General features: G+C 52.0%; 1 protein-coding gene across 3 annotated transcripts in view; it reads left to right on the top strand.

The window, feature by feature from the left end:
* Positions 1 to 10121, top strand: part of HDLBP (high density lipoprotein binding protein) — a 72658-nt gene extending 62537 nt beyond the window's left edge. For all 3 annotated transcript variants that reach the window (XM_079782874.1, XM_079782875.1, XM_079782873.1), the window contains exons 19-28: positions 53 to 271; positions 1019 to 1157; positions 2749 to 2894; positions 4170 to 4274; positions 4550 to 4684; positions 5655 to 5798; positions 8380 to 8565; positions 9096 to 9212; positions 9359 to 9487; positions 9651 to 10121. In XM_079782874.1, coding sequence (XP_079639000.1) covers positions 53 to 271; positions 1019 to 1157; positions 2749 to 2894; positions 4170 to 4274; positions 4550 to 4684; positions 5655 to 5798; positions 8380 to 8565; positions 9096 to 9212; positions 9359 to 9487; positions 9651 to 9737 — 1407 coding nt within the window. In that variant the 3' untranslated portion in view covers positions 9738 to 10121. The remainder of the gene's footprint in view (positions 1 to 52; positions 272 to 1018; positions 1158 to 2748; positions 2895 to 4169; positions 4275 to 4549; positions 4685 to 5654; positions 5799 to 8379; positions 8566 to 9095; positions 9213 to 9358; positions 9488 to 9650) is intronic.
* The last annotated feature ends 2927 nt before the right edge of the window (positions 10122 to 13048 follow it).

Genomic DNA, 13048 nt, shown 5'->3' with positions numbered 1-13048 from the left:
GGGGCCTTCACCGTTGGTCCTTTACTTTCTTTCTCTTGTCTCCATGCTGTAGGATAATGTGGTGGAAGACTACATGCTGGTGGACCCCAAGCACCACCGTCATTTTGTTATTCGAAGAGGCCAAGTCTTGCGGGAAATCGCCGAGGAGTACGGTGGGGTGATGGTTAGCTTCCCGCGGTCTGGCACACAGAGTGACAAAGTGACTCTCAAGGGTGCCAAGGAATGTGTGGAGGCGGCCAGAAAGCGCATCCAGGAGATCATTGAAGACCTGGTAAGCACCCAGAAGTTTGTAGGGTGCTAGGCCTGGCAGCCATTCAAAGCTAGGTAGTGGTCTTGCCCCCAACATATCCCTCAGTTTGCAGGCTCCCTCCCATCCTTGCCCTTCCTTCAGTGGGTGAAGGCTGCCTGTGAGAAGCAACTTAGCTGTCCATTTTGTGAAAGTGCCATGTGTACAGGAACCAGCCGCCTTCCCTCCTCCTCTGCTCCAAAGGGAGGAAAGGAGGTTGACGGTGTGTGTCAGGGAGTCCACGGAGAGGTCACATAGACACACTGGGTTTTCTAAACCAGACTGTAGAGAACTGGGCCCTCCTCTCTCCTGGCACTTCCCTGCCATGGCCTTAGACTGGAGTCACAGCCACAGCATCTACAGGTCCCTATCACCTGGAACTAACATGGCCACCTGCCTGTAGGATCGGGGCAGGGGCTCCCTGTATGGAGAGAAATCGGATGTTATATTCAAATTTTGGTTGGGAGCAAGCAACAGAGTAGTTTTGTGTGGATGAACTATTGATACTTTCCTCTTTTGGGAAAACGTTTCAGAAGGCCTCCTTGTGGCCCCTCCCACAACCCTTCTTCCTTCAGCCCATTGTAAGATGAGCCCTGGATTCACCTGGAAAGGGGGTCTGCACTCCCAAAGTGGCTGCAGAGGAAGGTGGTGTAAACGGGAATCAACCATAAGTGATTAACCTTAACCTTTGCCTTTGTTTTTCTTCTTCTTGCTGTGCCCTCCTCCCCCCAGGAAGCCCAGGTGACCATAGAGTGTGCCATACCCCAGAAATTCCATCGCTCTGTCATGGGCCCCAAAGGTTCCAGAATCCAGCAGATCACTCGGGACTATAATGTTCAAATTAAATTCCCAGACAAAGAGGAGAACCCAGGTGGGTCCCCACGGGGAGCTCTATGCTAGGTGGGAGGTAGGAATATGAATGGTCCTGGTCTGGGGAGAGGCGGGGACAGGTGGCTGTCATGTTTCCTGGTGAAGCTTCGTCCATCTTGGTGCTGGACCCGGGGCTTTCAGAGGCTCAGGCTCCCTGGTCCCCAGGTGGTGGCCTCATCAGTTGCTTTAGGGTAACGAGGTACCCTTCAGATGCCCTAAATGCTTGCAGCTGATGACAAGGCCAGAGGAGAGAAAGTACCTGCAGCCTCATATTGAGGGGAAGCCTGTATTCAGTCCCCCTGCTCCTCACAGGCCCTCTGAGAGCTGTGGTGAGGCTGCACCTGCTCTGCACAGCAGCCTCCGTCTCCAGACCCCTTGTGGGTCCTGTGCTTCATGAGGCCAGCCAGCTACAGAAGGGATAGCAGCCTCTGACCCATCCAAGGATGTCACTGGGTGACTGGCTGCTCTTCTGGGACAGTCCTTCAGCTCCCAGTATCTTGCTTGTCATCTGGTTCTGCTTTGTGTCCCCAGGATAGTATGGGGTAGGGGGTGACCTATGAGCAGGATCTGGCTTTTGTCTCAGACCTAACTTTGTAAGTTCTGTGTTCCTTGTATTGTCACAAAGAATGTGCTCTCTCTGTGACCTAGTCTCCCTGGACCTACCAGGTCAAGCTGGGATGAGCTGAGGGCCTGCAGCCTGTTGAGTGCACTGGTGTATTCTGACTTTGGTGCTGCAGCTCGTCTTGGCTACCGAAGCTCCTCTGCTTCTCTCGGAATATAGGCTAATTTGAGTTGAAAACTAGTTAGATCATACATGCCACATTTATGTTTCACACTTGAATTATTTTTTAAATTTTGATGTAATTTCACACTTCAGAAAAATTGCCCAGAACAGAACAAAAATGTATTCTTTGTATTCACTATTCAAACCTTCCCCGTCTTTCTCACCCATCCACCCCTTTTCACGCACACACTGTTTTCAGACCTGCCCTTTTCCTTAGTGGCTATTTCCTAAGAATAAGGATGTTCTCTTAGATCAGTTGCGATAACTCTAGCACGTTCATCAGAATCTGTAGATCTGATTATGTGAGTTATTAATTAATTGTTGACATTCAGATTTTCTGTTTTGAAGCATCCCCCAATTTTAATCCAGGATCATGATGGCTCTAGGCAGTCAGGCCTGCTTACTTATTTATATCATACAGACTACTGCATTCTGTTTCACACCAGGAGTGTTATTTTGGTTTTAATTTGGGTACATACATGGTCCCCAGTGTGGCCCACAGGAGCCTCACCAGCTGCTTCTGTGTCCTGTTTCAGGTTGCTTTATTCTTGTGGCTTGCTTTTTTCGTAGCAGAAGAAGCTGGTGCAGCGTCACCTTGTCCCTCCTAAATCCCTCAAGCCCCTCCCACCGCCTCCTCCCAGAACCAGGTCTCCTGGGCCGTGGGAACATCTGTCCTCCCCTCTCAAACACGGTGGGCACCTCTCACCTCTCCGCCACCAGTTCCTGTGTCTCGAGTACTCAGGTCCATGTTGAAGGTGAGGCAGTATGACTGAGGCCTGTGTGACCTGCCCCTCTGCTCTCCCCCCAGTTCATAGTGTGGAGCCAGCTGTTCAGGAGAACGGTGACGATGCTGGGGAGGGCAGAGAGGCTGACCCTGGCTCTCCAAGGAGGTGTGACATCATCATCATCTCTGGCCGCAAAGAAAAGTGTGAAGCTGCCAAGGAAGCCCTTGAGGTGCGTGTGGCTCCTCCCCCTCCTTGGGGGTGAGTGGTGACCTGAGGGATGCTTCCCTTGTGGCAGATTCATGGTCTAGTCACTTTATAAAGTCCTAAATCCGAGAACTGTGGCTTGTGTACTGCAGGCTGTGGCATTTCCTTCCCCAGACCTGGCAGCAGCATGGGCCCAGCCTGGGCCTGCAAGCCTGGGGGCTGCAGAGCACAGTTGGAGGGTCTCTCTCCATGAAGTGGGGATTTTGGACTTGTGAGGATGAGTCAGGTGTTTGTTTTGTTTTGTTTTTGTTGAAATGAATTGTACTGTTACAGATGGTTGTCTTTTTTTCTTATTGATTTCAGAGAGGAAGGGAGAGGGAGAAAGAGAAACATCAATGATGAGAGAGAATCATCGATTGGTTGCCTCCTGCACACCTCTCACTGGGGAATTGGGGAATTGAGCCCGCAACCCGGGCATGTGCCCTTGACCGGAATCAAACCTGGGACTTTCGGTCCGCAGGCCTACGTTCTTATCTAGTGAGCCAAACTGGCTAGGGCAGTGGTCGGCAAACTCGTTAGTCAACAGAGCCAAATATCAACAGTACAACGATTGAAATTTCTTTTGAGAGCTGAATTTTTTAAACTTAAACTATATAGGTAGGTACATTGTTATTAACTTAATTAGGGTACTCCTAAGCTGGCCTTTGCTAAAAACTCAAGGGGCCAAAGAGCCGCATGTGGCTCGTGAGCCGCAGTTTGCCGACCACTGGGCTAGAGTGAGGATGAGTCAGTTTTGCAATGAGTACTTACTGAGCGCCACCTACATGTTAGGTGCTGTTCTAAATGCTGCACACAGTATACAGAGCCTCTGCACTGAGCCGAGAGACAGGTGAGAAACAGCTCTCCCATGTCTAGGGGTTGGTGCCATTGGTGGCGGTTAGGACTGGGGTGGTCATAGTCCATTTTTTACCTCTGTGAGGCTGGGAGTTGTGGCAGTGTCTAAGGGCTCTCCCCTGTCTCAAGTCCGGTTTTTCCTGGATTTTTGTTTTGTTTTGCTTCAACAAGGGGCCTTCTGTATTTAGGAGCAGAGGCTTGGGGCCAGGGTCTGAAAGCTGCTCTGCCAGCATTAATACTGGACCCTTTCCCATGTTTTCTCTGGGGTTAGCAGTGGCCTACTCAGTCCAGGGGGAACAGTGTGGAAGGTTCCGACGTGAACCGTACTTCTCTCCATGAAGTCCTGTTGCTGAGCCCACAGAGTCACTGCTCATTCCTCTGGGCCTGACAACCCTCTTCCCTGTAGGCTCTGGTTCCTGTCACCATTGAAGTGGAGGTGCCCTTTGACCTTCACCGGTACATCATCGGACAGAAGGGAAGCGGGATCCGCAAGATGATGGATGAGTTTGAGGTGAGCAGTTTGTAGGTCCTATCCCTGGAGACCAGGTGTAGGGAGTGAGCTGTCACACACTCAACCCAGGGAAGGTGCCCTCCTCCTGCTCTTGGTTATCAATCACGCTTCACACTACCCAGCCTCCTTGTCCCCAGCTTGCGGGTGTATCTCCTGGCCAAATGTGACAGGCAGGTTGATCCTGGCTTCCAAGCTCACCACCGGAGGAGCCAGATAGGCACATTCCTGTCCTGAGGGACCCCCATGTACATCAGGTCTGTTCCCGTATCCACCAGGTGAATATACACGTCCCAGCACCTGAACTGCAGTCTGATGTCATCGCCATCACAGGCCTCGCTGCAAATCTGGACCGGGCCAAGGCTGGGCTCCTGGAGCGTGTGCGGGAGCTGCAGGCAGAGCAGGAGGACCGGGTGAGCACCAGGTGGGGCTGTGGATGCTTCTCTCAGTGTGGTCACACTTGAGGATCACCAGGGGCTTCTAAGAGACCCAGCACCCCGGCTACACTTCAACCAGTTAAATCAGGAGGCTGGAGGCAGACCCAGTCAACGTCCAGAGGTCTTGCTAAGTAGGGAGTTTTTATCAGAACAGTGCTGAGGGACTCTTTCAGTGTAGCTTGTTTATTAGCAAGTTCTTTCCAAGTACATCTGAGACATGATGGTGCCTTCAACTTTATAGGGAAGTTGTGGTTGAGAGGCCCTCTGAGAGCTTTTGAGAGCTGTTGCTGGAGAGACCCCAGGATATGCTGAGGCGCAGAGTGGGTGCGGTGTCCCTGCTGTTGATGAGGAGTGACAGCCCGCCTGCCCGCTCATGGTGGAGCCGGGGGTCACCTGAGTGACGCACAGTGTGCAGGTCCTGGGCACTGTTAGTCGTTGCAGATTAAGCAGGGTACCAACTCTTCACTGAGGGGCACGACTGAGCTCAGACGTCCTGCAGTGTCAGTGTGGCACAGTTGTCTTGGGCACAGCACTGACTTTGGGGTCTGTCCTCTGACCAGGTTTCTGGCCACACACATTGGGGCTATAACCCCCTTACCACTTCAGTTCCCTCCTTTCTTTTTGGCCTTTTTAATGCTTGTTCCTCGGACCCCTGCTCCACAGCTTAGGAACACACAGCTCCACCTGTTACCATCCAGGCCTCTCCGGTCCTTTTCTGAAGGCCCTGTGGACCTGGTTGTGCAGGTCAAGGCTCTGGTTTTCATCACTAGCTGATGATGGAATGTGGCACAGACTCGTGGAAAAGCCATGGCTTGTTCTTATTGCTGTGGTAACAGAGGACACCTTCCAGGTTTAGGTTGGAGAGGAGGCATGTGGATACATGTGACAGTGAAGTAAGGTTCAAGTGTTCCACCCTTTGCCTCATTCTCACTTGTTTCATCCACAGGCTTTAAGGAGTTTTAAGCTAAGTGTCACTGTCGACCCTAAATATCATCCCAAAATCATTGGGAGAAAGGGGGCAGTGATTACCCAAATCCGCTTGGAGCATGACGTGAACATCCAATTTCCTGATAAGGATGATGGGAACCAGGTAAGAGACCTCTCGGGTCAGATAGCATGTTGGAGTACTTTGGGGCAGATGGACTCTCGTTGACGTTTGTCCTGACCTGGGAACAGTGACCAGGCAAACAGGAGGGGCTCAGCTGGGAGGTGAGAGAGCAGGATCCAGAGTGGCAGGTCTTTGAGGATTGAGTTTGGCTCCGGATTTGGGCCCCATGTTGGCATGTGCCAGCTGAGTGAGGTTTCCTGTCATGGATGTGCTGCCATGTGGACTTGTGCCTATCTGGAGGCTCTGGCAGGGTCCTCACCTGTTGTCCTCACAGGTGGAGCCCTGCAGAACTGCATGCCCTCTACCCTCTGCACTGCATGGGCCCTCCCTGGGCCCATCCCACCCAACACCCCTGCCTGTCTTACCTCTCGGCCCTTCCTGGCCCTCGGGGAGGTGGGGAGCCCAGTCTCTCCTTGGGTCTCCTGCAGTATTTGCTGCACAGCAGAGCACCCAGAAATGGTACCCTGGAACCTTCTGGCCAGCAAATCCCAACAAGCCTTTGCAGACTGGCCTGGTCCCACCATACTCTGCCTTTCCAACCTGTGTCTGAGCATCACTGCTGGCCTCCTGCCTGCTTCTCTCCCCAGCCTTCCTTCCAGGGTCTTGGTCATTCAGAAAGTGAGGCAGGCCTGTAGGTGCTGACCCTGCATCCCTTTTCCTTGCTCCCTGCCCTGATCCTGCCCAAGGTATAGCGTTCACTGCCTTTTCTTCTGTTTTTTCTCTGTTTCTAAGGATTATGTTTATATTGCTGTTCTTCTTTTATTTTTGACTTGATTTGTTAATTATCTTCATCTTGAGAATTTAGCTCTCTCCAACCCCTCACCTTTATTTCCTTCAAATTTCCCATATAATTACTGGTTTTATAAAGTCATTATTTAGTGTTTAGACTACTGACATCCCATGAGCCAAGTAGGGTCAGTCAGCCACATCTTTCATACTCAGCTTTTTCCTGTGAGAATTATGCCAACTGTGTTCTGTGCTTGGCACTGCCCTGGATGATGCCTTACTTGGGGGTGGGGGTTTCTGGGCATTGCTGGGTGGGGACCTGGTAGGGTCGTCTCCTCCTGTCCTACATCTTCTTCACCTAGACTCCTGGGGTTTCTCTGTCTCTCTCCCAGATGGGTCTCTAAGTTCCTGTTCCTATATTCCATTTTCAGGTTATTCTTTGTTTTTATCCTCACTGGAGGATATTTTTCCAATTGATTTTAGTGAGAGTGGAGGGAAGGGAGAGGAGAGAGAGAGAGAAACATTGATGTTAGAGAGCCACATCAATTGGTTGCCTCCCACACGCTCCCCAACCAGGGCAGGGAACCTGCAATTCAGGTACATGCCTTTGACCGGAATGGAACCCGTGACCCTTAAGTTCTCAGGCCAACACTCTAATCACTGAGCCATGCCGGCCAGGGCTCCAGATGTTTATTCTTGTTCTCTGGTTCTCTTACACTGTGTTCTGTTCTCTTTTTTTGTTTTGTTTTGTATTTGTTTTTTTAATTTTTTTTAAATTACTTTATTGATTAAGGTATCACATATTTGTCATCAACCCCCTCCCCCCTCTGTTCTCTTTTTTTGCATGTATAATATTCTTTTCTGTCCTTAATACATTGCGCACAAGTCGTTTTATTGCTAGCTTTACCCAGTGGCCAGATAAGTTTCTATTAAACGAGTACAAAATACATTTTACAAAGTATCATACTTTAAAAAGATATTAGCTTTTAAGAACATGTAATAAATAACTTAAAAATGCAATGGGTATTTAATTTTAAGGCGTGCCTTTAACATTTATGTAAAACACTGTAATATGAAAACACAAGGATGCTCCTGATCCACCCACAATGTGATAAGAATGTGGTCAGACGCCCTAACCGTTTCGGTTCAGTGGATAGAGCGTCAGCCTGCGGACTGAAAGGTCCCAGGTTCGATTCCGGTCAAGGGCATGTACCTTGGTTGCGGGCACATCCCCAGTAGGAGGTGTACAGGAGGCAGCTGATCTATGTTTCTGACTCTCTATCCCTCTCCCTTCCTCTTTGTAAAAAAATCAATAAAATATATTAAATAAAATTAAAAAAAGAATGTGGTCTGAGGCGATTATTTTGTTTTCCCATTTCTTTCTCTGTGCCTTGAATTATCTGTTTGTCTACTCACTCTTTACCAATCTGGTGTGCTCATCCGGACATTTGTATGATCAGAGACCCCGGGCGGGGCACTGCAGGTATGGAGTACTGGCTACACCATCTGGCACCTTCTTCCAGGTCGGTCGTCTCCACTGAGACCCCTCCAGATGAGGGGCCCAGGAGGACCTTCCCTGACCCCTCACCTGCTAGTGTCCTGCCATGTCTTTGTGGGCAGGTGCTCTTTCTTTTCCTGTGTGTTACTGGGAGGGGGCAGGAGCTAAATAAATGGATATTGTTTCTTTCCACCTTCTTTCTCTTCTGAGTGGATCAGTCTTTCCCCTTGAACTGAAGCCTACCTCCTTCAATCCAGCTAATGCTCTCCAGTCCCTGTATGCCTCTCCCAGCCAGGAATCCTGGGACATGTCCTCTTCTGATGGATTCTCCTTTCTCAGCCACAGGACCAAATCACCATCACAGGGTATGAAAAGAACACAGAAGCTGCCCGGGATGCCATACTGAAAATTGTGGGTGAACTTGAACAGATGGTTTCTGAGGACGTCCCACTAGACCACCGTGTCCACGCCCGCATCATTGGTGCCCGTGGCAAAGCCATTCGCAAAATCATGGATGAATTCAAGGTGTGTTTCCAGCCCCACCGTGAAGGGTGTATGTTAGTCCTGGAAGCCCCATGGATGAGATCAGTGTACTCCCTGCTGTCGGAGCTTTCTTCCATGGGCTGGTGAGGGACACCAGGGCCTCAGTCTTCCTGCCGAGACTGCTGACCACACTCACTGGCCAGCAGAGGTCTGAAAGGGCGGACATCCAAGGCTTGGGTGCTTATCGCTAAGGCGGTGAGGTCAAGTGGGGTTACAGATGTGTAGTTGATGCCGTTGGTAAGTGCCCTGTGCTAGTCTCCAGCCACCCCAGCCATTCCCTAGGAGGTGTAGGCATCTTGGAGTTGGGGCCTTTACACCAGGTGCTTCTGCAGTGCACTGGTCTCACATGTTGTGAAGAAGAGGGACCATGAACCAGGTCCTTAGGTTTCATGAACCCAAAGGGAAAACACTAGAAATGGACCGTTCCAGCCATCCCTGATGGCCACTGTTTAGTCCAGAATCCTCTAATGGGCACTTGGAGCCACCTCAGCTGCTGTGTGTGCTCCTTCCAGGTGGACATTCGCTTCCCGCAGAGCGGGGCCCCGGACCCCAACTGCGTCACCGTGACGGGGCTCCCAGAGAACGTGGAGGAGGCCATCGACCACATCCTCAACCTGGAGGAAGAATATGTGAGTTCTGGGGTCATGTGAGGCCACATACAGGTGTTTTCAGATGCCTGCCAGGTGCAGCGAGCCCCAGCACCTGAAAGCAGGGTGAGCACAGTAGATGCTCACGGGGAATCACTGCTGCCAGCTGACCCCACCTGTGTCCACAGCTAGCCGACGTGGTGGACAGTGAGGTCCTGCAGGTGTACATGAAGCCCCCGGCCCACGAGGAGTCCAAGGCACCTTCCAAGGGCTTTGTGGTTCGGGATGCTCCCTGGACCGCCAACAACAGCGAGAAGGTCAGACGGTGCTCATCCTGGGTACCCTCTCTGTGCCTGGGAAGTGGGGACGCCTGCCACACTCACCCGCCAGTGGGTGGGCCCAGGGTCAGAGGGTGGGTTCGTTTTGGAGCTGCCTGAGTGAAACTTGCTTAGTAAAGCTGTGCCCTCTCTGTCCCCACAGGCTCCGGATATGAGCAGCTCTGAAGAATTTCCCAGCTTTGGGGCTCAGGTGGCCCCCAAGACCCTCCCTTGGGGCCCCAAACGATAATGATCAGAAAACAAACCTCTCCAGCCTGCTGACCCAAACCCCACCACACAATGGTTTGTTTCAATCTGACTCAGCAGCTGGACCCTCCATAAATTGTTGACGCTCCCCCCTCCCCGAGGTCTCGCAGTGAAGCCGGGCGCCTGGCGCTGTGTGCAGCTGGTCCTCGGGCCTGGCCAATGCCCAACACGTGCTCAGGATCTGCCCTTGACACCGGCTATGGGCTGGCTTTCCACGGTTCAAACACTAATAGAGGCAATTGGACATTTCACGACAAGCTTCCTGGTCCACCGGCATGTCAATAAGGCCCTGGCCCCACTAAGAGTGCTGCACAGCTGGGGGCTGAGCCCACTTCCTGTGTCGTGACCTCAGGAAATAAATTTCCTTGACTTTAGAAAAGCCAAACGTTTGCCCTCTTCCTTTCCCAGCTCTCTTTCCCCCTCTGCCTGTAGACCAGCCCTCTCTAGACTACAGTCCGCTTCCTTCCCACTGCCAAAGCCCGCTCATCCCAGACCACAGGGTGGGAGGAAGGCCCATTGTGCACACTGGAGCACCTGGACTTGGGGGGGACCAGGTTCCAAGTGTCTGTGCCCCTGCACCACAGGTACCGGAGGCCCCGCATCTGGTGAGCAAGGCCTGTAAGTGAGGCATCTACCATCTGGGTTTGGTGTGAGCTTAGAAACACGGGGATGTGGGGAGAGGTGGCCCGCAGAGGAGAGGTGGAGACTCACTTCCCCTCCCAGCTGACCTGTCACATTGACCTTGGCTTTCCTGCCCCTCCCCAAATGCCTAGTCCAGTCTCCTTTCTACCTCAGAGCCAGTGTGGTAGTGATGTCATGGCGAGGGTGGTGCCGCCCCAGGTGCTCAGCCTCTTGATTCCAACGGCTCGGGTCACGAGTGGCTGAGTCCACTGACTGTCACAGCTCTGGGTCGCACCCTCACTTGCAAGTGGCCAGTGGGCAAGTCCAGAGTGGGGAGTGTGCACACCACCCTGCAGGCTGCCCTGGGACACATGGATGCTGTGTGCTGACCCTGGGAGCTGGCCTTCAGAGGCAGCTTCCTGGTCCTGGGGTAGAGAGAGGCTGTCACTCAACCTGGATTGGAGGACTAGGTCCTGCTAAGGGAGTCTGCTTATCTCAGGTGTGGTGGGTCATTCCAGACCAGACAAGGTGCCCTGCCCCAGCCAGCATGGTGAGGGTGTGCTCGAGAGGAAAGGTGGCCGAGGCGGTGTTGTGAGAGCCACAGACTGGCCCTTGGTTTCCAAGTTGTCTGGTCTCCCATTCCCACCTCTACCCCTGTAGAGGTGACTGGGCCCCTCTCAAGTTTTCCATCCAAATACTGGAGTTCCTAGAGAAGCCAACTAGTACCCCTTGCCCAGCCCTTCCCTGGGGAAGGTCACTTCTTCCCTGACCACCCCCTCCACGAAGTTTTCTATTCGGTTATTTCTCAGCTTGGCAATCTTGAGACTGAAATTCCTGAATAGACCAGAATTGCTAGCTCAAGCAGCCTCAAATGTGCCCATATGTAGAAGTGATAAATTGGGGTAGGAAAGAACATTTGCTTCAGCTGAATAGGCTGGGTGGGTGACCCCAGATTAGATGGAGTCAACTGAGAAAGGAAGTGAGAAGGGAAGGTGCTGTCTTGCCTTTCTCCAGGACCATCCCCTACCTCCCTGGTCCGTGGAGTTCCTTGTATCTGCATGAGTTTTGGAGCCTTTCCTGTTGGCCAGTGTACTGCCCTCCCCTCCACACCCCCCTGCCCGCTGGCATCTGCCCAAACCTCCTCCTCTTGTTTCTGTGATATCTAACCCCTTCCCCCAAAGGTGGATTTTTAATTGTCCCAACAGGTGTTTGCACATCTGCACTTATTCCTAAATGTAAGTGCAGCCCCCTCTCCTACACTGCAGGTTCTCACTGTGTGGCTGTTAGTCAGGCTCATGAGGTGACTGTGCCTGGAGCTCTCCTGCTGCCTCTGGTGCTGCTGCAGGAGCCCTGGGCGGGGTGGGGTGTGAGTGTCCATTTCCTCTTGTTGACTGTCTTCCATATCATATGTGTCCACAGTTACAATCCATCCCTTGGCCTTAACTTTGGAGTTTGGAGATTATATGCAAACGTGTAAAGGCTCATGAATATGGATGACACTGGAATTTTATAAATTCTAAAATAAAACCCAAAACCAGATGCAGTGTGCTGAGGCTCGTTTTATCACACATGTGTTCTCAGTCCATGGAACACTCGAGTGGTCACGGACATCCATACATAGTTCTCATCTTTGGTGCAATTCTCCCAGCTGGCATATAGTTCTCAACACCACATTAACCGACTGCCCTGCAGGGGCCATGGTGGTCACAGCTGGGTGACTGCCTGTCCTTGGGCTCCTGACCTTGCCTCATCTGCTGTGAAGCAGTACCTAGCTATCACTCAGCTCAGGATTCTGCCTGAATGATCTCCATCAGCAAACAGGTGACCCCAGGACTGGCTCTCAGCCTTCAGGCAGATGCTGTGGTTGGGTGGTGGTGGGGCCTCGGCAGATGAACCACCTGTCATACGTGGGAGGACAGGCATTGAGGATCAGAGCTACAGGGAGTGCACGTGGCAGCAGGATGGGCCTGTGACGCACCACCCCTGAAGCTCAGGGTCAGACTCTGGGTTCCACTGCATTAGAGGCCAAGTGGTGGGTGGCCACTCTGGTTGGGAACGGGGTTAGGTGGGAGGGTCCATGCCAGGCACCAGGCCGATGATAGGCTGTCTTGACTGACATGCTGACTACAATGTGTGTGTTCAAGAAAACCTGAGTTACGACTCAAGCATTTTCTTATGTTCAATAAATTTAAAATTACAAAGTTTGAGAAAGCAATAAAGCAACCACTGGAAGAAAGTACTTGTGGATGTTGTGAGGACACTGCACAGTGAAATCATGCAGCCTCACCACTGGGCGGCTCTGCTGCTCAAAGGACGATCCCTTTTCTCCAAGTGGATGAATGAGTGATGCCCCAAAGCAGTGCCAATGGCACCTTTGCTCACCTCATGCAGAGATGCTGCCTGCAGTGCACACAGTGCTGCCTGCGGCCAGAGCGGTGGCTTTTTAATGACACCACTTTGGCAAGAATGCTGTTTAGAGAGGTATCGATTGGCCCTTCTGGGAGGAAGTTTGTGCATCTAGGAGTATGCCCTGAGGAAGTCGGTGGTGTGCCCAGTACTTCCGGAGGTTTATTCCAGCATGAATTATAAGGTACAGGTGGAGGAAACCACACACGCAGCAGGGAGTGCACAGCCAAGGGAAAGCACCCTGTGGTGGAGTCACGCAGGGGCACA

This window comes from Cnephaeus nilssonii, assembly GCF_951640355.1.
Source record: "Cnephaeus nilssonii genome assembly, chromosome: 10".
NCBI lineage: Eukaryota > Metazoa > Chordata > Mammalia > Chiroptera > Vespertilionidae > Cnephaeus > Cnephaeus nilssonii.
The sequence above is the reverse complement of the archived record's forward strand: the minus strand, read 5'-3'. Positions and strand labels throughout refer to the sequence as shown.